Source organism: Panulirus ornatus, chromosome 47 (assembly GCF_036320965.1).
Source record: "Panulirus ornatus isolate Po-2019 chromosome 47, ASM3632096v1, whole genome shotgun sequence".
NCBI classification, from domain to species: Eukaryota; Metazoa; Arthropoda; class Malacostraca; order Decapoda; family Palinuridae; genus Panulirus; species Panulirus ornatus.
In genome coordinates this window covers 7,373,766-7,400,134 of record NC_092270.1, presented here as the reverse complement: position 1 = coordinate 7,400,134, position 26,369 = coordinate 7,373,766, and the positions used below count along the sequence as shown (strand labels likewise).

General features: G+C 40.5%; 1 protein-coding gene across 1 annotated transcript; it reads right to left on the bottom strand.

The window, feature by feature from the left end:
- Positions 1-1,892: 1,892 nt before the first annotated feature.
- On the bottom strand, positions 1,893-26,369 carry LOC139763495 (uncharacterized). The gene is made up of 5 exons (XM_071689609.1): positions 25,714-26,369; positions 20,314-20,586; positions 17,159-17,440; positions 14,651-14,923; positions 1,893-2,082 (listed from the first exon to the last, which is right to left on the bottom strand). The coding sequence occupies exons 1-5, from the start codon at positions 25,994-25,996 to the stop codon at positions 2,066-2,068; spliced, it is 1,128 nt and encodes a 375-aa protein (XP_071545710.1). The 5' UTR covers positions 25,997-26,369; the 3' UTR covers positions 1,893-2,065.

Genomic DNA, 26,369 nt, shown 5'->3' with positions numbered 1-26,369 from the left:
GTTATTCAGTGTATGCATTACTCATGGTGAGGTGCCTGAGGATTGGCGGAATGCTTGCATAGTGCCATTGTACAAAGTCAAAGGGGATAAAAGTGAGTGCTCAAATTACAGAGGTATAAGTTTGTTGAGTATTCCCCGGAAATTATATGGGAGGGTATTGATTGAGAGGGTGAAGGCATGTACAGAGCATCAGACCGGGGAAGAGCAGTGTGGTTTCAGAAGTGGTAGAGGATGTGTGGATCAGGTGTTTGCTTCGAAGAATGTATGTGAGAAATACTTAGAAAATCAAATGGATTTGTATGTAGCATTTATGAATCTGGAGAAGGCATATGATAGAGTTGATAGAGATGCTCTGTGGAGGGTACTAAGAATATATGGTGTGGGAAGCAAGTTGTTAGAAGCAGTGAAAGTTTTTATCGAGGATGTAAGGCATGTGTACGTGTAGGAAGACAGGAAAGTGATTAGTTCTCAGTGAATGTTGGTTTGTGGCAGGGCTGTGTGATGTCTTCATGATTGTTTAATTTGTTAATGGTTGGGGTTGTTAGGGAGGTGAATGCAATAGTTTTGGAAAGAGGGGCAAGTATGAAGTCTGTTGTTTATGAGAGAGCCTGGGTAGTGAGTCAGTTGTTGTTCGCTGATGATACAGCAGTGGTGGCTGATTCATGTGAGAAACTGCAGAAGAGAAAAACTGGAGGAAGTGAAGTGTTTTAGATATCTGGGAGTGGATTTGGCAAGGGATGGAACAATGGAAGCGGAAGTGAATCATAGGGTGGGGGAGGAGGCAAAAGTTCTGGGAGCATTGAAGGTGTGGAATTCAAGAACAATATCTTTGAAAGCAAAAATGGGTATGTTTGAAGGAATAGTGGTTCCAACAATGTTATATGGTTGTGAGGCGTTGGCTGTAGATAGAGTTGTGCAGAGGAGGGTGGATGTGTTGGAAATGATATGTTTGAGGACAATATGTGGTGTGAGGTGGTTTGATTGAGTAAGTAATGAAAGGGGCCTGAACATGCAGGAGGGTTAAAGGCGTGCACGGAATAGAGTGAATTGGAGCGATGTGGTATACCGGGGTCGACGTGCTGTCAATGGATTGAACCAGGGCATGCGAAGCGTCTGGGGTAAACCATGGAAAGTTTTGTGGGGCCTGGATGTGGAGAGGGAGCTGTGGTTTCGGTGCATTATACATGACAGCTGGGGACTGAGTGTGAACGAATGTGGCCTTTGTTGTCTTTTCCTAACACTACCTTGTGCACATGCGGGGGCAGGGGGTTGTATTTCATGTGTGGCAGGGTGGCCATGGGAATGAATAAAGGCAGACAGTATGAATTATGTACATGTGTATATATGTATATGTCTGTGTGTGTATATATATGTATACGTTGAGATGTATAGGGATGTATATTTGCGTGTTTGGACGTGTACGTATATTTGCGTGTTTGGACGTGTATGTATATACATGTGTATGTGGGTGGGTTGGGCCATTCTTTTGTCTGTTTCCTTGCGCTACCTAGCTAACACGGGAGACAGTGACAAAGTAAAATAAAAAAAATAATATATATATGGAGGGGAAGATTTCCAGGCCCCCATTCCCTCCTCTTTTAGTCGCCTTCTACATCAAGCAGGGAATACGGAGGTAGAATTTTTTCATGTCTTGGTGTGCTATGTGAGGATAATGCACTGCATTACAATGTGAACGGAAGGCATTTCACTGTGGTACAAGGGTAGGATACGGCATGAAGAGTAATGGACTGTGGTACAAGTGTATCAACCACTTTGTAGCTCAACAAAGAGGTACTGCACTGTTGTGGAGATTGGTATAAGGGTTGGACAGTAGACTGTGGTATGAAGGTAGTGCACTCTCCTATAATATTAGGTAGAACAGTACACTATGATTCAAGTAGAGGTTGGTTTTAATGGTTGTCTAGTCATCTGAGACAAGTAGATTCTTCACTGAGCAACAACAAAGATAGGTAAGACTTGGCTGACATAAAACTTGGATCCCATTCAAGGCACTCCAGAAAATTTCAAAAGTAGCATGATGTGATGCTGTCTTTCCTGATGAGCCTCATCTAGTGAACTTTCCTGAAAAGGAAAATGACTGATTGAACTTTTGAGTTATAGAGCAATGGGTTATATAGCTTTTATTAAGGACACAATTAATTTTTTGTATCTGAGTAGTGCCCTTCCTGCAGATACTGAATTATCTGTAAAAATAATTACTGCAACTCTTTTGTGCACATTATAAGCATACCAGGTAAATTTTTGGTCAATCTTAAAGGTGTACTGCATTACAACTACTGTAGCAACCTGGCACTAATGAAAAGAGTTGCCTCTGTAAGGAAACATATTTTCCTCACCTCCATTCTCAAGAGCTTCTCATTGCCAGATGGCATGCAAGTGTCCTGTACAACATATATTTTAAAGAAAAACTATATATCAGTCGCTAAGTAACTGCTTTGTTGAATTTTATTCTTTCTGAACTTCTATGGAATCTTACCAAGAATTTAAGTGTAATGTCTTTTAATATAGTGTTTTCTGACAACTGATGATTAATTCTTGAAGGATAACCTCAGTGAATTCCCTCGTTGCCTGCTAGACAGCCCTCTCAAAAACACAGCAAGTGACTGCTGGTATCAGGGAAAGGTACTACACTGTGGTGTGAGCCCAGGGCTGTGCACTATGGTGTGATCTATCTATCTATACCTCTAACATCCACTGCCCTCGGGAACTCCCTTAAGGGCATGGCCATAGCAAAAGTCTCCCTATCTGTTGAACTTCAGTGCCACTTTTTAGCATTTAGTGCTTCATCCTTAACAGGCCACTGGCAGAGAGCAACTACTGTGCAGTATTTTCAGAGGCTCATTCAGATGTTCCTAACAATTACTTCTACCAAATGTTCTTGCATAATGTTTCAACCTACTACTTTTACCTAATGCTCCTACTTATTACCTTTACCTAATATTTCTACCTAATGCTCCTGTCTACTGTTCTTACATATAGTATGACAATACATTATAGTATGAGAATGGGGTATATTATGATGCGAAGGCTGATGAGTTTATCATGACTTTAGGAGAGGGCACAGTATTATAAGATGAGGGTATAAATGCGGATCATTGCAATACAATATAAGACAGATCATTACACTTTGGTAAAAGAGCAAAATACTATAATATGAGGGTAGGGCACTAAGCCATGATAAGGGTAGGGTCGTGCAGTTGATAAAGAGTGGTACATTATGGTGGATGTCACTGTTTGTTTTCAATACATTCCCTAGTAACAGTAAAAGCCCCAGGAACACTCCCCCCACTCTTACCCAGTGGAGAGGGTAAGGGGAGGGGTTCAAAGCGAGGTTTGAATAAACCCGATGGCCTTAGTAAGTGAGATCCTCATGGGAAGCACTCGGACAAGTAATGTAACTCAACTATCTATCTATCTATCTATATCTATGATGCCTGTTCCCTTCAGGAATTCCATCAAGGGGGTAGCCACAGCAAAAGAGTCTCCATAAATAAAGAACTTCAATGCTGCTTCGCAGTGTTTTCAGAGGCTCTTACCTAATATTCATACCACCTACTTCTGCCTGATATGTCAACCTAATGTTCCAACTTACTACTTTTAACCTAATACTTCCACCTAATGTTCCTACATCTTCTTCAACCTAATGTGCTTATCTATGTACCATTTACTTTTATCTATTGCTCCTATCATTTTGTCACACAGCAGGGTTATTGCATAGCACTCATCGCAGGAAAATCTAGTTATGAAGAAATGAGTTCAGTGTTGTCAAGTGTGACAAGAGTGATTGCATGTTTATGGACAGAATGCCAGCAAAGCAATAAAAACTGATCAATAAAAACACAAGAAAACTATCAAACAAACAATTCTGGTGAGGGATCCAAAATAATCATTAACTTTCAAAAAATTTATCTGACAGCTACTTTGATGAAGGACTTGATCATCAAAGATTTAAATAATGTACATGTATACAGAGCCACTGCATTGTTTCTTTTTCTAAGAGTGGTATTACTGTTTAAAATTGTCTTATATCATAATGAATATTGGACGATTTTATGTGTTTATTTTCAAACTCTATGATTCTATTTAGATCAACATTCTAGGCTGTAATTTTTAATTGCAAATGACCCTTCATACTAAATTTTCATTTCTCCCTGCCCTGCAGACATTTTACATTCTTTACTAACATTAATGGCATGTGGCAAAACAAACAAAATCAGCCATAATTTCACTTACAAGAAAATAACATCAATCATACTTCCAGTGATGGTGGCAAACACAATTAAGCTACTCACATTTGGTCTTCCAGGTGTCACTGTTCTATGTTGCAATTAACGTCCCATAAAACAACAATTTGTAAACATTAACAAAAGATAAGTGACTCACATATGGTTTCTAATAATTATCATCCTTGATCACAATCAAGAAAACCCTAACTAACCATGATTACCCTAACTAAACAATAATGCTAACACTACAACACTTACACTACAACACTTACATATGTATACTTATGTATATCTTGCTTTTTAAACCAGGTATTCCCAATCACCAGTCCTTTTTCAGCACATAAATCTACAAGCTCTTCACCATTTCCATTTACAACACTGAACACCCCATGTATACCAATTATTCCCTCAACTGCCACATTACTCACCTTTGCATTCAAATCACCCATCACTATAACCCGGTCTTGTGCATCAAAACCACTAACACACTCATTCAGCTGCTCCCAAAACACTTGCCTCTCATGATCTTTCTTCTCATGCCCAGGTGCATATGCCCCAATAATCACCCATCTCTCTCCATCAACTTTCAGTTTTACCCATATTAATCGAGAATTTACTTTCTTACATTCTATCACATACTCCCACAACTCCTGTTTCAGGAGTACTGCTACTCCTTCCCTTGCTCTTGTCCTCTCACTAACCCCTGACTTTACTCCCAAGACATTCCCAAACCACTCTTCCCCTTTACCCTTGAGCTTCGTTTCACTCAGAGCCAAAACATCCAGGTTACTTTCCTCAAACATACTACCTATCTCTCCTTTTTTCACATATAATTTTTTTTTTTTTTTTTTGCTTTGTCGCTGTCTCCTGTGTTTGCGAGGTAGCGCAAGGAAACAGACGAAAGAAATTGCCCAACCCACCCCCATACACATGTATATACATACGTCCACACACGCAAATATACATACCTACACAGCTTTCCATGGTTTACCCCAGACGCTTCACATGCCCTGATTCAATCCACTGACAGCACGTCAACCCCGGTATACCACATCGATCCAATTCACTTTATTCCTTGCCCTCCTTTCACCCTCCTGTATGTTCAGGCCCTGATCACACAAAATCTTTTTCACTCCATCTTTCCACCTCCAATTTGGTCTCCCACTTCTCCTCGTTCCCTCCACCTCCGACACATATATCCTCTTGGTCAATCTTTCCTCACTCATTCTCTCCATGTGCCCAAACCATTTCAAAACACCCTCTTCTGCTCTCTCAACCACGCTCTTTTTATTTCCACACATCTCTCTTACCCTTAGATTACTTACTCGATCAAACCACCTCACACCACACATTGTCCTCAAACATCTCACTTCCAGCACATCCACCCTCCTGTGCACAACTCTATCCATAGCCCACGCCTCGCAACCATACAACATTGTTGGAACCACTATTCCTTCAAACATACCCATTTTTGCTTTCCGAGATAATGTTCTCGACTTCCACACATTCTTCAAGGCTCCCAGGATTTTTGCCCCCTCCCCCACCCTATGATTCACTTCCACGGTTCCATCCACTGCCAGATCCACTCTCAGATATCTAAAACACTTTACTTCCTCCAGTTTTTCTCCATTCAAACTTACCTCATGAAATCCTCCCCTCTCTTTTTTTTTTTTTTTGATTTTCCAAAAGAAGGAACAGAAAAGGGGCAGGTGAGGATATTCCCTTAAAGGCCCAGTCCTCTGTTTTTCATGCTACCTCATGAAACTTACCTCATAATGCTACCACATGAATCAGCCACCAGCGCTGTATCATCAGCGAACAACAACTGACTCACTTCCCAAGCTCTCTCATTCACAACAGACTTCATACTTGCCCCTCTTTCCAAAACTCTTGCATTCACCTCCCTAACAACCCCATCCATGAACAAATTAAACAACCATGGAGACATCACACACCCCTGCCGCAAACCTACATTCACTGAGAACCAATCACTTTCCTCTCTTCCTACACGTACACATGCCTTACATCCTCGATAAAAACTTTTCACTGCTTCTAACAACTTGCCTCCCACACCATATATTCTTAACACCTTCCACAGAGCATCTCTATCAACTCTATCATATGCCTTCTCCAGATCCATAAATGCTACATACAAATCCATTTGCTTTTCTAAGTATTTCTCACATACATTTTTCAAAGCAAACACCTGATCTACACATCCTCTACCACTTCTGAAACCACACTGCTCTTCCCCAATCTGATGCTCTGTACATGCCTTCACCCTCTCAATCAATACCCTCCCATATAGTTTACCAGGAATACTCAACAAACTTATACCTCTGTAATTTGAGCACTCACTCTTATCCCCTTTGCCTTTGTACAATGGCACTATGCACGCATTCCGCCAATCCTCAGGCACCTCACCATGAGTCATACACACATTAAATAACCTTACCAACCAGTCAATAATACAGTCACCCCCCTTTTTTAATAAATTCCACTGCAATACCATCCAAACCTGCTGCCTTGCCGGCTTTCATCTTCCGCAAAGCTTTTACTACCTCTTCTCTGTTTACCAAATCATTTTCCCTAACCCTCTCACTTTGCACACCACCTCGACCAAAACACCCTATATCTGCCACTCTATCATCAAACACATTCAACAAACCTTCAAAATACTCACTCCATGAGTGAATGCTCAAATTTCAGAGGTATAAGTTTGTCGAGTATTCCTGGTAAATTATATGGGAGGGTATTGATTGAGAGGGTGAAGGCATGTACAGAGCATCAGATTGGGGAAGAGCAGTGTGGTTTCAGAAGTGGTAGAGGATGTGTAGATCAGGTGTTTGCTTTGAAAAATGTATGTGAGAAATACTTAGAAAAGCAAATGGATTTGTATGTAGCATTTATGGATCTGGAGAAGGCATATGATAGAGTTGATAGAGATGCTCTGTGGAAGGTGTTAAGAATATATGGTGTGGGAGGCAAGTTGTTAGAAGCAGTGAAAAGTTTTTATCGAGGATGTAAGGCATGTGTACGTGTAGGAAGAGAGGAAAGTGATTGGTTCTCAGTGAATGTAGGTTTGTGGCAGGGGTGTGTGATGTCTCCATGGTTGTTTAATTTGTTTATGGATGGGGTTGTTAGGGAGGTAAATGCAAGAGTTTTGGAAAGAGGGGCAAGTATGAAGTCTGTTGGGGATGAGAGAGCTTGGGAAGTGAGTCAGTTGTTGTTCGCTGATGATACAGCGCTGGTGGCTGATTCATGTGAGAAACTGCAGAAGCTGGTGACTGAGTTTGGTAAAGTGTGTGGAAGAAGAAAGTTAAGAGTAAATGTGAATAAGAGCAAGGTTATTAGGTACAGTAGGGTTGAGCAGGTCAAGTCAATTGGGAGGTGAGTTTGAATGGAGAAAAACTGGAGGAAGTGAAGTGTTTTAGATATCTGGGAGTGGATCTGGCAGCGGATGGAACCATGGAAGCGGAAGTGGATCATAGGGTGGGGGATGGGGCGAAAATTCTGGGAGCCTTGAAGAATGTGTGGAAGTCGAGAACATTATCTCGGAAAGCAAAAATGGGTATGTTTGAAGGAATAGTGGTTCCAACAATGTTGTATGGTTGCGAGGCGTGGGCTATGGATAGAGTTGTGCGCAGGAGGATGGATGTGCTGGAAATGAGATGTTTGAGGACAATGTGTGGTGTGAGGTGGTTTGATCGAGTAAGTAACGTAAGGGTAAGAGAGATGTGTGGAAATAAAAAGAGCGTGGTTGAGAGAGCAGAAGAGGGTGTTTTGAAATGGTTTGGGCACATGGAGAGAATGAGTGAGGAAAGATTGACCAAGAGGATATATGTGTCGGAGGTGGAGGGAACGAGGAGAAGAGGAAGACCAAATTGGAGGTGGAAAGATGGAGTGAAAAAGATTTTGTGTGATCGGGGCCTGAACATGCAGGAGGGTGAAAGGAGGGCAAGGAATAGAGTGAATTGGAGCAATGTGGTATACCGGGGTTGACGTGCTGTCAGTGGATTGAATCAAGGCATGTGAAGCATCTGGGGTGAACCATGGAAAGCTGTGTAGGTATGTATATTTGCGTGTGTGGACGTATGTATATACATGTGTATGGGGGGGGTTGGGCCATTTCTTTCGTCTGTTTCCTTGCGCTACCTTGCAAATGCGGGAGACAGCAACAAAGTATAATAAAATAAAATAAATAAATATATATATATCCCATTTTTTAGAAAGTTAAAAATACAAGGAGGGGAGGATTTCTGGCCCCCTCTCCCGTCCCCTCTAGTAGCCTTCTACAACATGTGAGGAATGGATATAGTTGTGCGCATGAGCATGGATGTGCTGGAGATGAGATGTTTGAGGACAATGTGTGGTGTGGGGTGGTTTGATCGAGTAAGTAATGTAAGGGTAAGAGAGATGTATGGAAATAAAAAGAGCGTGGTTGAGAGAGCAGAAGAGGGTGTTTTGAAATGGTTTGGGCACATGGAGAGAATGAGTGAGGAAAGATTGACTAAGAGGATATATGTGTCGGAGGTGGAGGGAACGAGGAGAAGAGGGAGACCAAATTGGAGGTGGAAAGATGGAGTGAAAAGGATTTTGTGTGATCGGGGCCTGAACATGCAGGAGGGTGAAAGGAGGGCAAGGAATAGAGTGAATTGGAGCGATGTGGTATACAGGGGTTGATGTGCTGTCAGTGGATTGAATCAAGGCATGTGAAGCGTCCGGGGTAAACCATGGAAAGCTGTGTAGGTATGTATATTTGCGTGTGTGGACGTGTGTATGTACATGTGTATGGGGGGGGTTGGGCCATTTCTTTCGTCTGTTTCCTTGCGCTACCTCGCAAACGCGGGAGACAGCGACGAGGTAAAAAAAAAAAAAAAAAAAAAAAAAAAAAAAAAAAAATATATATATATATATATATATATATATATATATATATTTTTAATCCCCTATCCCCAGATATATATATATATATATATATATATATATATATATATATATATATATATATATATATATATATCCCTAAAATTTACTGATAGTCTCTCACCCCAACTCTCATTTGCCCTTTTTTTCACCTCTTGCACCTTTCTCTTGACCTCCTGTCTCTTTCTTTTATACTTCTCCCACTCAATTGCATTTTTTCCCTGCAAAAATCGTCCAAATGCCTCTCTCTTCTCTTTCACTAATACTCTTACTTCTTCATCCCACCACTCACTACCCTTTCTAAACAGCCCACCTCTCACTCTTCTCATGCCACAAGCATCTTTTGCGCAATCCATCACTGATTCCCTAAATACATCCCATTCCTCCCCCACTCCCCTTACTTCCATTGTTCTCACCTTTTTCCATTCTGTACACAGTCTCTCCTGGTACTTCCCCACACAGGTCTCCTTCCCAAGCTCACTTACTCTCACCACCTTCTTCACCCCAACATTCACTCCTCTTTTCTGAAAACCCATACTAATCTTCACCTTAGCCTCCACAAGATAATGATCAGACATCCCTCCAGTTGCACCTCTCAGCACATTAACATCCAAAAGTCTCTCTTTCGCACGCCTGTCAATTAACACGTAATCCAATAACGCTCTCTGGCCATCTCTCCTACTTACATAAGTATACTTATGTATATCTCGCTTTTTAAACCAGGTATTCCCAATCATCAGTCCTTTTTCAGCACATAAATCTACAAGCTCTTCACCATTTCCATTTACAACACTGAAGATGTTCTGGAAGGAGGTAAATAGGGTGCGTAAGACAAGGGAGCAAATGGGAACTTCAGTGAAGGGCGTAAATGGGGAGGTGATAACAAGTAGTGGTGATGTGAGAAGGAGATGGAATGAGTATTTTGAAGGTTTGTTGAATGTGTCTGATGACAGAGTGGCAGATATAGGGTGTTTTGGTCGAGGTGGTGTGCAAAGTGAGAGGGTTAGGGAAAATGATTTGGTAAACAGAGAAGAGGTAGTAAAAGCTTTGCGGAAGATGAAAGCCGGCAAGGCAGCAGGTTTGGATGGTATTGCAGTGGAATTTATTAAAAAAGGGGGTGACTGTATTGTTGACTGGTTGGTAAGGTTATTTAATGTATGTATGACTCATGGTGAGGTGCCTGAGGATTGGCGGAATGCGTGCATAGTGCCATTGTACAAAGGCAAAGGGGATAAGAGTGAGTGCTCAAATTACAGAGGTATAAGTTTGTTGAGTATTCCTGGTAAATTATATGGGAGGGTATTGATTGAGAGGGTGAAGGCATGTACAGAGCATCAGATTGGGGAAGAGCAGTGCGGTTTCAGAAGTGGTAGAGGATGTGTGGATCAGGTGTTTGCTTTGAAGAATGTATGTGAGAAATACTTAGAAAAGCAAATGGATTTGTATGTAGCATTTATGGATCTGGAGAAGGCATATGATAGAGTTGATAGAGATGCTCTGTGGAAGGTATTAAGAATATATGGTGTGGGAGGCAAGTTGTTAGAAGCAGTGAAAAGTTTTTATCGAGGATGTAAGGCATGTGTACGTGTAGGAAGAGAGGAAAGTGATTGGTTCTCAGTGAATGTAGGTTTGCGGCAGGGGTGTGTGATGTCTCCATGGTTGTTTAATTTGTTTATGGATGGGGTTGTTAGGGAGGTAAATGCAAGAGTCCTGGAAAGAGGGGCAAGTATGAAGTCTGTTGGGGATGAGAGAGCTTGGGAAGTGAGTCAGTTGTTGTTCGCTGATGATACAGCGCTGGTGGCTGATTCATGTGAGAAACTACAGAAGCTGGTGACTGAGTTTGGTAAAGTGTGTGGAAGAAGAAAGTTAAGAGTAAATGTGAATAAGAGCAAGGTTATTAGGTACAGTAGGGTTGAGGGTCAAGTCAATTGGGAGGTGAGTTTGAATGGAGAAAAACTGGAGGAAGTGAAGTGTTTTAGATATCTGGGAGTGGATCTGTCAGCGGATGGAACCATGGAAGCGGAAGTGGATCATAGGGTGGGGGAGGGGGCGAAAATTTTGGGAGCCTTGAAAAATGTGTGGAAGTCGAGAACAGTATCTCGGAAAGCAAAAATGGGTATGTTTGAAGGAATAGTGGTTCCAACAATGTTGTATGGTTGCGAGGCGTGGGCTATGGATAGAGTTGTGCGCAGGAGGATGGATGTGCTGGAAATGAGATGTTTGAGGACAATGTGTGGTGTGAGGTGGTTTGATCGAGTAAGTAACGTAAGGGTAAGAGAGATGTGTGGAAATAAAAAGAGCGTGGTTGAGAGAGCAGAAGAGGGTGTTTTGAAATGGTTTGGTCACATGGAGAGAATGAGTGAGGAAAGATTGACCAAGAGGATATATGTGTCGGAGGTGGAGGGAACGAGGAGAAGAGGGAGACCAAATTGGAGGTGGAAAGATGGAGTGAAAAAGATTTTGTGTGATCGGGGCCTGAACATGCAGGAGGGTGTAAGGAGGGCAAGGAATAGAGTGAATTGGAGCGATGTGGTATACAGGGGTTGACGTGCTGTCAGTGGAGTGAATCAAGGCATGTGAAGCGTCTGGGGTAAACCATGGAAAGCTGTGTAGGTATGTATATTTGCGTGTGTGGACGTGTGTATGTACATGTGTATGGGGGGGGGGGTTGGGCCATTTCTTTCGTCTGTTTCCTTGCGCTACCTCGCAAACGCGGGAGACAGCGACAAAGTATAAAAAAAAAAAAAAAAAAAAAAAAATATATATATATATATATATATATATATATATATATATATATATATATATATATATATATTTTTAATCCCCTATCCCCAGATATATATATATATATATATATATATATATATATATATATATATATATATATATATATATCTGGGGATAGGGTATTAAGAATACTTCCCACGTATTCCCTGTGTGTCGTAGAAGGCGACTAAAAGGGGAGGGAGCGGGGGGGCTGGAAATCCTCCCCTCTCATTTTTTTTTTTTTAATTTTCCAAAAGAAGGAACACAGGGGACCAGGTGAGGATATTCCAAAAAAGGCCCAGACCTCTGTTCTTAACGCTACGTCGCTAACGCGGGAAATGGCGAATAGTTTAAAAGAAAGAAAAAATATATATATATATATATATATATATATATATATATATATATATATATATATATATATTTTTTATATTATACTTTGTCGCTGTCTCCCGTGTTTGCGAGGTAGCGCAAGGAAACAGACGAAAGAAATGGCCCAACCCCCCCCCACACACATGCATATACATACGTCCACACACGCAAATATACATATCTACACAGCTTTCCATGGTTTACCCCAGACGCTTCACATGCCTTGCTTCAATCCACTGACAGCACGTCAACCCCGGTATACCACATCGCTCCAATTCACTCTATTCCTTGCCCTCCTTTCACCCTCGTGCATGTTCAGGCCCCGATCACACAAAATCCTTTTCACTCCATCTTTCCACCTCCAATTTGGTCTCCCTCTTCTCCTTGTTCCCTCCACCTCCGACACATATATCCTCTTGGTCAATCTTTCCTCACTCATCCTCTCCATGTGCCCAAACCACTTCAAAACACCCTCTTCTGCTCTCTCAACCACGCTCTTTATATTTCCATACATCTCTCTTACCCTTACGTTACTCACTCGATCAAACCACCTCACACCACACATTGTCCTCAAACATCTCATTTCCAGCACATCCATCCTCCTGCGCACAACTCCATCCATAGCCCACGCCTCGCAACCATACAACATTGTTGGAACCACTATTCCTTCAAACATACCCACTTTTGCTTTCCGAGATAATGTTCTCGACTTCCACACATTCTTCAAGGCCCCCAGGATTTTCGCCCCCTCCCCCACCCTATGATACACTTCCGCTTCCATGGTTCCATCCGCTGCCAGATCCACTCCCAGATATCTAAAACACTTCACTTCCTCCAGTTTTTCTCCATTCAAACTCACCTCCCAATTATACACTGAGATGTATAGGTATGTATATTTGTATGTGTGGATGTGTATGTACATACATGTGTCTGATGGTGGTTTGGGCCATTCTTTCATCTGTTTCCTTGCGCTACATCGCTAACACAGGAGACAGCGACAAAGTAAAATAAATAATCAAATAAATAATACACTCAATTCTCTGAGTACTTTCCCCTGAGGCCAAGATGCTTCCATTATTCTTGTATGCAATGACCAGCATCCACAGCTCAGAGAGTGCTCCAAAGCCCACCTTTCCACTGCAGATGATGCAAGTCAGGCCATTTGACTCTGTCAACACCTGAGCCCCAGTAATGGTCTCCAAGTGGTGAGGGCCATTCTCAATGCCCAAATCATAACTCAGCACCTAGGGGCTTCAGGAAGCACACCCACAGGTGGTTATCTAACTGAAGCGTAGAGCTGACAATCATCATCACTGTGCAGTTAGTGACAATGTTTAAGTTTTATAAGAGGCACAAAGCAGAGCTTCTGTTACAGAGAAAGAATTTTTTTACTATGGGCTTTATAGCATACAAAAGCAGGGAAGAGTGGTCATTTGTTTACTAATTATGAGATGACTAACTTCTCCATTGTATAAGGAAAGAGACAGTAAAAGTGACTGTAAAAATTATAGAGGAATAAGCTTCTTAGCACAGTTTGCAAGGCATATCGTAGCAGACTGATTGATTATATTAACCTTAAAACTAAAGGCATTGTATGGAAAGATCATCACAGTGTGAAAAAAAAGGAAGAGATGAATTAGCATTCAAAGGTAGTAGAAAATAAATTGAAATAACCTTGTGTTGGCCTACTCCACTTCCAAGTGAAGGGTGAATGGTGTGGGATCAGATGCAATGGAAGAATTTTTGAAGAGATGAAGTGAGTGGAAATATTGATCTTACATGACGATTCAACTTGGATGTGCAAAATGAAAATGTCAGAAGCACATTCATAAGCATGGAAGCCCAAATTTCACCTTCAGCACTCTAGGAATAGGTTAAGGATGTGTATGAGGGACTTCACAAGCAGTATGTGCTTGATCCACCAAGTGGAATTGGGTATGGCGAGATAAAGAGGGTAACTTCAGCAGAAATACTGATAGTATATAGCTATCCCTTTAAGTATTGTGTATATATGAGCACAAGAAACACTGGTATATAACAGACTTAGTTATCAAGTTCTGGCAGGGTACAAGTGCTTGATGGTAGAAACTCTTCATAATTCATAGACAGTAAATTTTCCACTTTTGGGCTAGATCTACAATATTGCATAGTTTATAGCATAATCTCACACAGGGTTTAGCTATATTGGCATAGCTTTAATCATATTATGATATCAAAGTTTCATCTCAACAGGCAATTTACAGTAGCTTGAATAAAGTTAGCAGTGTTTCTAGTTTGTTAATGTATATGAATGCAGGTATAATTTGTTACTGGTGACATGTTACTTTTCTACTTACCCAGAATATCCTTGATGGGAACATCTGCTGTGGCAATCAGCACAATTCCTTTATTCTTTTCTGTGATGTTAATGATTAAGGGCTCTTGTGCAGAGTTAAGGTGAAAGTATTTCACACACTCTGCTTTAGCTTTGCACTGGACCTTGCTTGTCTTTCCATTCAAGGCTAATTCATACTGGAGGTTGTCTCTGTTCCTGTTTACCCAGGAAGCTTTGAGTGTCCTGGCACTAATTTGTATTACCTGGAGTGGGCTGTATGCTGAACTGAGATTTGCTGCAAGTTTAAGACATACATATTAAGATACAAAAGAATTCCAGTGCGGTTCTCCGTGTTAAAGATGATGAAAATCAAAATTAAATTACCTAGATAGCCAGATTCCTTAATCAATACATAACAAATCTAAATGCCTCCTTCTAAAATAAATATGGACCTGATAAAATAAAACTTCTCCAAATTTTGCACACTTACTAAATAGAATTGAATAAAAGTCACATTAAATTTTTTTTTCAAAATCTTAGTCCTAATGTACTGAAAGTAAATTGAGAGATTTTGCTCTCACCAATTTCCTTAATGGGTTATATTAAGAATGGTTATGTGTAAAAGGGATTTGTTACAAAAGGCCAGTAACATGAGGCTATGCTTCACTTGGTGTATCCATATAAGGGTGCATCACGGACTGAAGAAGAAACTCGCTGGAACGCAGCAAACACTGTTTGCCCTAGAAACATGTATTTGGTATCAACTTTGAGACAGGGTGCTGGCAGAATGATGTGATAATGGGGGAAGACAGATCACAGAGTAATAAGACAGTTCCATTAATGAAAGCGAGAGGCACTTAACAAAATCATTGTCTATTTATTCATTATACTTAATCGCTGTCTCCTGCGTTAACGAGGTAACGCAAGAAAACAGAAAAAGAATGGCTCAACCCACCCACATACCCATGTATATACATAGATGCCCACACATGCACCTATACATACATATACATTTCAACGTATACATACACAGACATATACATATATACACATGTAGATATTCATACTTGCTGCCTTCATCCTTTCCTGTCGCCACCCCACCACACATGAAATAGCACACACACACACACAAACACACACACACACACAAAATAGTGCCAGGAACAGACAAAAAAGGTCACATTTATTCACAGCTCCCTTTCCACATCCAGGCCCCACAGACCTTTCCATGGTTTAACCCAGACACTTCACATGCCCTGGTTCAATCCACTGACAGCACACTGATCCGTGTATACCACATTGTTCTAATTCACTCTATTCCTTGCACGCCTTTCACCTTCCTGTATGTTCAGGCTCCGATTGCACAAAATCTTTTTCACTCTATCCTTCCACCTCCAACTTGGTCTCCCACTTCTCCTTTCCTCCACCTCTGACACATATATCCTCTTTGTCAATCTTTCCTAACTCATTCTCTCCATGTGTCCAAACCATTTCAACACACCCTCTTCTGCTCTCTCAACTACACTCTTTATTACCACACATCTCTCTTACCCTTTCATTACTTACTCAATCAAACAACCTCACACAACATATTGTCCTCAAACTTCTCATTTCCAACACATCCACCCTCCTCCACACAGCCCTATCAACAGCCCAAGCCTCGCAGACATATAACATTGATGAAACCATTATTCCTTCAAACATACCTATTTTGGCTCTCTGAGATAACATTCTCGCCTTCCACACATTCTTCAAAGCTCCCAGAACCTTCGCCCCCTCCCCCACCCTGTGACACACTTCTGCTTCCATGGTTCCATCCACTGCTAAGTCCACTCCCATGTAAAACACTTCACTTCATCCAGTTTTTCTCCATTCAAACTTACCTCCCAATCAACTTGTCTCTCAACCCTAGTGAACCTAATAACATTTACTCTTATTCACATTTACTCTCCACTTTCTTCTTTCACACACTTTACCAAACTCAGTCACCAACTGCAGTTTCTCACCCGAATCAGCCACCAGCACAATATGTACCTAAAATGAGAGACATATATTTAGTAAATCCACACAGGACAGACTCAGTATGGTCCTTGGAAAATGTTTTCTAGTGATCAAACAGATTTGAGTTCAATACTGCTATATAAATCCTTTTTAATAATTCTGTAATCTAATCAGTCTCACCTTAGCAAATTTTATGATCAACTGTTTTTAAACATTAATATTCATAGTAAGATACTAATGCATTTGGAAGACTAATAAATATTCTACTGACATTCATATCTTGTTTTCAAATGACACCCACCTGTGCATAACAAATCCAACTTGATCAGTGTGTTTACAGTAAAGTAAATGCATCCAAGAACTCAGCATCTGGTCTCTATATTGTCTATTCATCTGCATCATAATCCAATACTCTTCACTAATTCATCTCCATACAGGATATTGGACTACATCCATGGGTTGATTTTAATTGTGTTATTTTACACATTAAGTATATCAAAATAAATCCAACTCTATCAAACATACTTACCAAAAAGATAAACTTCAGTGTCTAAGGCGACAAGAGGTTCCTCCATGTCATCAAGTTTTGCATGGACCAGGACCCTGAGATGTTCCATGATGAGGGTGTTTAGGGCCAGTTCAGGGAAGCAGGGGCTAGTTACTGTGCCTGTGGTATCTATGAATGTTCCTTTTTGGTCAATTATAGCCAGGGTGTAATTGGCAGTGGCATTGGCCTGCTTCTCAAGGCAGACACTGAGATAAGTCTTGTCATTCAGCTTTCTCAGCATCAGTTTGGCACTCTGTGAAGTTTCTGAGGTATTTCCCAAGAAGCAATTATCAAGAAAATATATGTATAAGCAACATTTTATAATGACAAGCTGTTATGTGATGCGTCAGTCACTAATTTTTGGTCATATGTCCTATAAGATAGTTAGCTGTCGTGTCTGCCAGCAGGTAGAATATGTCATCCAGTGAGGGGCTGTTACAAGTGTTATTTCAGTTGGTGGATTTCTTTTGCTTTCTTCACAGACTAGCTGTTATCCTGTATACATGTCCTTCTAACAACTCTCTTATAAATGTATAGTTTAGCATTGCCTCATGTTTCCTAAAATGACTGGTAGTGTATAAGTTTCTTTCAGCAGATGGCTGGTGAACTGTATATATTTTCATCATTAATGTCTGGCATGTAATAGTAAGTTTACGACATTCACACCTGTATAATGATGTTTTAAGAATTAATCAACTACTCATTTCTAAATTTTGCATTTTTATAAGTTGAAATATGTTCACAGAAATTATCTCTCATGCATGTTTGCTATTTCCTGCATGAGCAAGGTAACATCAGGAACCGGTGAATGTGCCTTACAAGGAAAAATCTGCACTTGGTGCTCCTTCAGTTCCTTTTTCTGGAATGTAATACATGATGGGAGGACTTCCAGCCCCCTACTCCCACCCCTCTTAAACACTTTCTATGACACAAAGCAGAAACATGGGCAGTATTCCTTTTCCCTTAACCTCAAGAAAGTGAAGAAATTTCATTAACAAATAAATAAAAAAAATTGCAAGCTTCTTTAAGGGTACACTGGGATGCCAAACTGTCTGCTAACAAATATCAAAATCACATTTAAGTATGAGGATGAGGGCTTAAAATTTGCCCACCACAGAGGAGAGAATAGAGAGGGTACTCCAATTGCAGCCTTCGATTTTCTAAATCAGCTGGATGATGTTGACAGTGAACAGTTTTTCAAAAGATGCAATTAAAGAACAACCATTAGCCATGGCACGAAGCTTGTTAAAAAGGATTTGAAGCAGTAATGTTTCAATGCAAGGGTGGTGGATATAAGGAATAGACTACACAACGAATCCATCAACAGAGAGGGTGACAGATTCTGTTTTCCACACAAATATTCTTTCCTTATGAGTACTGTGGACCTCTTACCACCATTCAAATAGGTGAAGTTACTTATATGCAAAGCTCCAGAAACAGATGTTAATGTCTTGCCATGCTGAATCTTTTTCAGTGCCAAAAAGCTTCTCACACCAACTGAAATTCCAGCTAGTTTGGATTTAGTAAAACATGCTTAAAATACAAGAGGACTTGATGTAAATGTTTACAGAGATTGTTTCACTTTTTACAGTCTCAGTCAAAATTTTATTTAACTATAGTAGATAATATGTAGGTTCAATAATCTTAAGAGAAAAATCCCTTCAGGGACTATATGTTTCCCCTCCCACTCAGTATTAGTGATAATAGATAACACCAACAATACAGCATTTGACATCATACCCAGATACATCTTCAAATATAACACACTTGTCAACACCCCCTATAAAAATCACAAAAAATGCTAAGCTAACTTTACAGCCGGCCAATGAGCCAGAATCATTCACAAAATCTTAAAATCCCAAATCCCCAAGCTCTACAGAGGAGTTCCCCAGAGAGTAGTTTTTTTCTCTAGCATTCAACTGCTTCCTATATGACTTTCCCTTACCTCATGCAGACAACAGTGTGAAAGTCCTTTCATGTGCAGATAACATAACAATCACGTCACAGCATCGACACTACCCAGGCAACAACAAACGTAAAACTGCATTACTAAATTGACTTTCCTAAAGTGAATGTCTCCATTATTAGTTAAATATACCAACAACCTCATAACCCCTGACAGACTTGAAACCAATCTGGACCTTCCCATCACCTTGAATGGATAGTGAATCCTGCTCAAGAAAACTCCAACAATACTAGCCCTCATGTACAACACACATACTTGACATTCACTCACCAGACCACAAACATCAACACATGGCCAAAAACAAAATAAGCTCCCTCAGAACATTTATCTGCACCAGATTCAAACAAGAAAAGCAATTCCTTGGAATCCTCTATTAACAATTTATTTGCTCCACCTTAAACTACGCCTCATGTTCCCAGTCATCCATCCTGTCAAATGCACATATAACAAAAATAAAAACCACAAACAGAACACTCATAACAATAACAGACTGCCTACCAACCACAAACATTCAGCACCTACAGAGCACACTAAAAATGCCTCTAAAACAAGCTCACCTCTATGCTTGGCTATTTGTTTTCTAAAACAGCACTGAACCTTTCCCATCTAAACCACTCCATAACTAACTACCATCCCAAAGTAGAAATAAAAAAACTTACCTTTGCTTTACACTTCAACACCCTGTACATACAGATTTCCCCTATACAACAAATACAACACTGAGAAAACACATACAAACTAAATTTACATAATAAGCACTAAACTAATGCCTTCCCAGCTTCCTTCCAACAATCAATCTACCACATCCCAATCTGAAACCAAACTCCCCAAACATGTGTGAGTAACTCTTTCTCATTTGCATTCCAGATACCCTTCTTTCCAGCACTTGTGTAAACACAAATTCAGCATATCACAAGACTCCTTATGCTCAATGTGCAACTTCCATACTTGAAGTCACTGAACACAAAGACACTCACTTCATCACTACACTTTATTACCCTTGGTCCTGCCTGGTGGATGTGGCTGGCTTTCCAAGCACTACTAAGGCCCCAAAGAGGAAAATCCTGGGACAAGAAGGTAGTGCAAGGTAAGGTGGAGGTAGTCAGTCCCCACCCCATGATATCAACACAACTTATACATGTGAGATACTTCAACACTGATAAAAACTTACCTGTAGCTAAACTCTCCATTGTAAACTCAGAGGCAACAATGTTCTTTTCTCCATCTTCATTCTTTTGAACTCTGACAGTACGAGTATCAGGGTCTGATATGGAGATGAAATATGCTTTGCACTTATTACTTTCATCATTTCCACATGTCACAGTTGTCTCACTGTAAGCTCCACCATTAGGAGAGACAGCGACCTTGTATAATGTTTTCTCTGAGGCTGTCCAACGGACCTCAACAGCATCAGCTGTCAGTTGCTGCACAACTACCTTGTAGTCTGGAAGGATTAAGGATATAAAGATGATAGAAAGACTTATAATAATGAAAAAAGTAATACTAGAATTATAACAAAGGAGATGCTGAGACAAATGCAGGTAGAGAAAACAAAGTCTTGGTGTATAGATAAGACAAAAGAATGGTAATCAAGTAGCATATATTCAAATTTTGTCTCTGAAATTGTCACCAATTGCAATGACTTTTTAAGTTAAGACTTGAGTCATGGGCAAAGGTCCTCACTGAGCCAAGGTTCTGAAACAGAAACAAAAGAAAAAGACTAAAAACTAAAAAAAAAAGTAGAAAGGAAAAGAATAATCAATAAGTCCTTAAGGAAAAGGAAAATTTGGTTTTCAAAAAGGGTATGGTTTCAGTTGTTTGGAAAAAGGTAAGGTAAAGAGTCAGGAAGAGTTCCAGCAGTATAAAAGAATATGTTACAACAGCTTATCCTTGAGCTAACAACAGCCAAACATTCAAAGAAATAAGATGTTACAAAGGATTATCCTTAAGCTACCAACAGCCAAACAATAAGTAACTGATACGTTAATTTGCCAAAAGTTATACAGTCTAGCTATTGGCAGAGGAACACAAGTAGCCAACTCTCGGGAGCAATAATCAAATATATTAAGATGAGAGAAAGACAATGTATAGTCACCATCAGAATTAAATTTTGTTTATGTGAAGGCTGAAGTTTTATCAAGATCACTTTTCAGAGGATTGACTTTCACAGCAGGTACACATTAACTTGTTACTATCAAAATATGTTGAAAAAATCTTGATCTTTATCACATAAGTCAAATGAACTTGACTTCTACAATAGTGTCTTAATTACTGATTATTCATCTCTCTATCTATCTATATCTGTGACATCCATTCTCTTCAGGAACTCCCTCAACAGGGTGGCCACAGCAAGAATCTCCATAACTGGTGAACTTCATTGCTGCTTCTCAGCCTTTACTGCCTCACCCTTAACAAGCCTCTGGCAAAAGGCAACTCCAATGCAGTGTTTTCAGAGGCTTGTACTTAATGTTCCTGCCTAATGTTACAGCAAGTTCTATGGATTGTACCTCAAGAGTGTCTTCCTTATTTGTGATTTGTTTTGAAACACTATAAAGCTTTTTATTCTATTTCTTCTTTTCAATGAACCTTTTGTAGATACCATGAGTCTCTAAAATTGTTAACTGCTCATGGAAATTTGATGTTGAGATGATGTTTTCAAAATTACTAAGGATCACCATTTAACAATGAAACATATAGCTAAGCACTAAGCTAAAATAAACACATCAGGATGGTATGCTCGATTCTCTTTGCACTTAAAAGGTTATATTTGTGCGAAGTTAAACATAGTACTATAAAAAAATGATCACTAGCAGGAGCCCTACAGCTAGGCTATGATCATAGCCTAGCTGTAGTGTTCCCACCTGCCATGCAGGGGTCCTGAGTTCAAGCCTGGCTATTGGAGGTTTGCATGCTCTATGAAATGCACATTCAAATGAACTATTCATTTTTATCTATTTTGCTTTGTCGCTGTCTCCCACGTTAGTGAGGTAGCGCAAGGAAACAGACGAAAAAATGGCCCAACCCACCCACATACACGTATATACATACATGTCCACACACGCAAATAAACATACCTATACATCTCAACATATACATATATATATATACACACACAGACATAAACATATATACACATGTACATAATTCATACTGTCTGCCTTTATTCACTCCCATCGCCACCCCGCCACACATGAAATAACAACCCCCTCCCCCCCTCATGTGTGCAAGGTAGCACTAGGAAAAGACAACAAAGTACACATTCGTTCACACTCAGTCTCTAGCTGTCATGTAATAATGTACTGAAACCACAGCTCCCTTCCCACATCCAGGCCCCACAGAACTTTCCATGGTTTACCCCAGATGCTTCACATGCCCTGGTTCAATCCATTGACAGCACGTCGACCCCAGTATACCACATCGTTCCAATTCACTCTATTCCTAGCATGCCTTTCACCCTCCTGCACGTTCAGGCCCCGATCACTCAAACTCTTTTTCACTCCATCTTTCCACCTCCAATTTGGTCTCCCACTTCTCCTTGTTCCCTCCACCTCTAAGACATATATCCTCTTGGTCACTCTTTCCTCACTCATTCTCTCCATGTGATCAAACCATTTCAAAACACCCTCTTCTGCTCTCTCAACCACATTCTTTTTATTACCATACATCCCTCTTACCCTATTATCATTACTCGATCAAACCACCTCATACCACATATCGTCCTCAAGCATTTCATTACCAGCATATCCATCCTCCTCCACACAACTCTATCCATAGCCCATGCCTCACAACCATATAACAATGTTGGAATCACTATTCCTTCAAACATACCCATTTTTGCTTTCCGAGATAATATTCTCGACTTCCACACATTCTTCAATGCTCCCAGAATTTTCACCCCCTTCCCCACCCTATGATTCACTTCCACTTCCATGGTTCCATCCGCTGCCAAATCCACTCCCAGATATCTAAAACACTTCACTTCCTCCAGTTTTTCTCCATTCAAACTTACCTCCCAAATGACATGTCCCTCAACCCTACTGTACCTAATAACCTTGCTCTTATTCACATTTAGTCTTAGCTTTCTTCTTTCACACACTTTACCAAACTCAGTCACCAGCTTCTGCAGTTTCTCACATGAATCAGCAACCAGCGCTGTATCATCAGCGAACAACAACTGACTCACTTCCCAAGCTCTCTCATCCACAACAGACTGTATTCTTGCCCCTCTTTCCAAAACTCTTGCATTCACCTCCCTAACAACCCCATCCATAAACAAATTAAACAACCATGGAGACATCACACACCCCTGCCGCAAACCTACATTCACTGAGAACCAATCACTTTCCTCTCTTCCTACACGTACACATGCCTTACATCCTCGATAAAAACTTTTCACTGCTTCTAACAACTTGCCTCCCACACCATATATTCTTAATACCTTCCACACAGCATCTCTATCAACTCAATCATATGCCTCTCCAGATCCATAAATGCTACATACAAATCCATTTGCTTTTCTAAGTATTTCTCACACACATTCTTCAAAGCAAACACCTGCTCCACACATCCTCTACCACTTCTGAAACCACACTGCTCTTCCCCAATCTGATGCTCTGTACATGCCTTAACCCTCTCAGTCAATACCCTCCCATATAATTTCCCAGGAATACTCAACTTTTTTTTTTTTATTTTTTTTTTTATTTTTTTTTTTTATACTTTGTCGCTGTCTCCCGCGTTTGCGAGGTAGCGCAAGAAAACAGACGAAAGAAATGGCCCAACCCCCCCCCATACACATGTATATACATACATCCACACACGCAAATATACATACCTACACAGCTTTCCATGGTTTACCCCAGACGCTTCACATGTCTTGATTCAATCCACTGACAGCACGTCAACCCCGGTATACCACATTGCTCCAATTCACTCTATTCCTTGCCCTCCTTTCACCCTCCTGCATGTTCAGGCCCCGATCACACAAAATCTTTTTCACTCCATCTTTCCACCTCCAATTTGGTCTCCCTCTTCTCCTCGTTCCCTCCACCTCCGACACATATATCCTCTTGGTCAACCTTTCCTCACTCATTCTCTCTATGTGCCCAAACCATTTCAAAACACCCTCTTCTGCTCTCTCAACCACGCTCTTTTTATTTCCACACATCTCTCTTACCCTTACGTTACTTACTCGATCAAACCACCTCACACCACACATTGTCCTCAGACATATCATTTCCAGCACATCCATCCCCCTGCGCACAAACTCTATCCATAGCCCACGCCTCGCAACCATACAACATTGTTGGAACCACTATTCCTTCAAACATACCCATTTTTGCTTTCCGAGATAATGTTCTCGACTTCCACACATTCTTCAAGGCTCCCAGAATTTTCGCCCCCTCCCCCACCCTATGATCCACTTCCGCTTCCATGGTTCCATCCACTGCCAGATCCACTCCCAGATATCTAAAACACTTCACTTCCTCCAGTTTTTCTCCATTCAAACTCACCTCCCAATTGACTTGACCCTCAACCCTACTGTACCTAATAACCTTGCTCTTATTCACATTTACTCTTAACTTTCTTCTTCCACACACTTTACCAAACTCCGTCACCAGCTTCTGCAGTTTCTCACATGAATCAGCCACCAGCGCTGTATCATCAGCGAACAACAACTGACTCACTTCCCAAGCTCTCTCATCCCCAACAGACTTCATACTTGCCCCTCTTTCCAAAACTCTTGCATTTACCTCCAATAGAATACATCTCAAACTCATAATCAATAAATACTGGACTGCATGTATGTAATGCCCAAAGGAACATCAACTGAAATGATGATAATCTAACTCTGTCATGTTGACCTGAGTATAACTTGGGGGACATAGGGTATTCACAGAGATAAACTAATAGTTAACAACAGCTTGTTAAACTGTGTGCTGAAAAAGGACTGGTGACTGGGAATATATGGTTTAAGAAGAGGGATAAACATACTACCTCCATATGGGTGGGTAGGAAAGATGGTAAGAGGGCATTATTGGATTATATACTAACTGATAGGTGTGCAAATGAGACTTGGATGTGAATGTGCTGAGAAATGCAGCTGGAGGGATGTCTGACATTTATTTGGTGGAGGCAAGGGTGAAGATTTGTAGGGTGAACTTGGAAAAAACAGGTGTGAAGATGCACCAGGAGAGACCAGGAGTACATAGAATGGCAAAAGATAAGTATAAATGAATCAAGGGGAGTGGAGTAGGAATAAGAAATATCTAGGGAAGCAGTGTTGGTACATGCAAGAGAAGTGTATGACATATGGAAGATGGGAGGTGTGCAAGTAAAAATGGTTGCGAATGGTGGGATGACAAAGTAAAGTTGATGAAAGAGAAAAGAGAGGTGCTTGGGAAGTGATCATAGGGAAAGAGTGAAAATGACTGGGAGATGTACAAGAGATCTACAGAGCTTTCACAGAGGAACAGAGGTGACCTATATACATCAGTAATGACCTGTATAAGGAGTCATTGAGTCATACCAAGAAATGCTGATCCAGCAGCTGTAGCATATAATGTTTCCTTACCTTCAAAACTCAATAAAGTAGACTGAAGAACTGCTTCAGAGGAGTCCACTCCCACCAACAAGATGCTGAAGGATGTGGCATCCTTATCAATTTCCAGACTGGTAACTAAGCATTCATCAAGATTAATGGTGCAAGTACCCGATGGTAAAGTCAATGATGCATTAGAAACTTCATAGAACAGTACTTCAAGCTTATTAAGGACTTCAGCACTGTTTGTGTCAACCAGGATGTCCACCTTGTCTTCATCTTTGATGTCCATCTTGTCTTCATCTTTGTGAGTCATGGTGACTTTTGTAACTGGAACATCTGAGACAAACTATTTATATTACATATACATTATCATTATGATTCATTTATTTTTTACTTATTTTGCTTTGTTGCTGTCTCCCACGTTAGAGACGTAGCGCAAGGAAACAGACAAAAGAATGGCCCAACCCACCCACATACACATGTATATACATACACATCCACACACACAAATATACATACCTATACATCTCAATGTATACATATATATACACACACAGACATATACATATATACACATGTACATAATTCATACTTCTGCCTTTATTCATTCCCATCGGCACCCCTCCACACATGTAACAACAACCCCCTTCCCCTGCATGTGCGTGGGGTAGCGCTAGGAAAAGACA

Coding starts and splice junctions, on each gene's coding strand:
- LOC139763495 (XM_071689609.1), bottom strand. CDS start 25,996: ATGACTCACAAAGATGAAGACAAGATGGACATCAAAGATGAAGACAAG. Junction 17,441..20,313: donor AATGGAGAGTTTAGCTACAG/GTAAGTTTTTAT, acceptor GAAATACCTCAG/AAACTTCACAGAGTGCCAAA. Junction 14,924..17,158: donor CACTGAAGTTTATCTTTTTG/GTAAGTATGTTT, acceptor TTAAACTTGCAG/CAAATCTCAGTTCAGCATAC.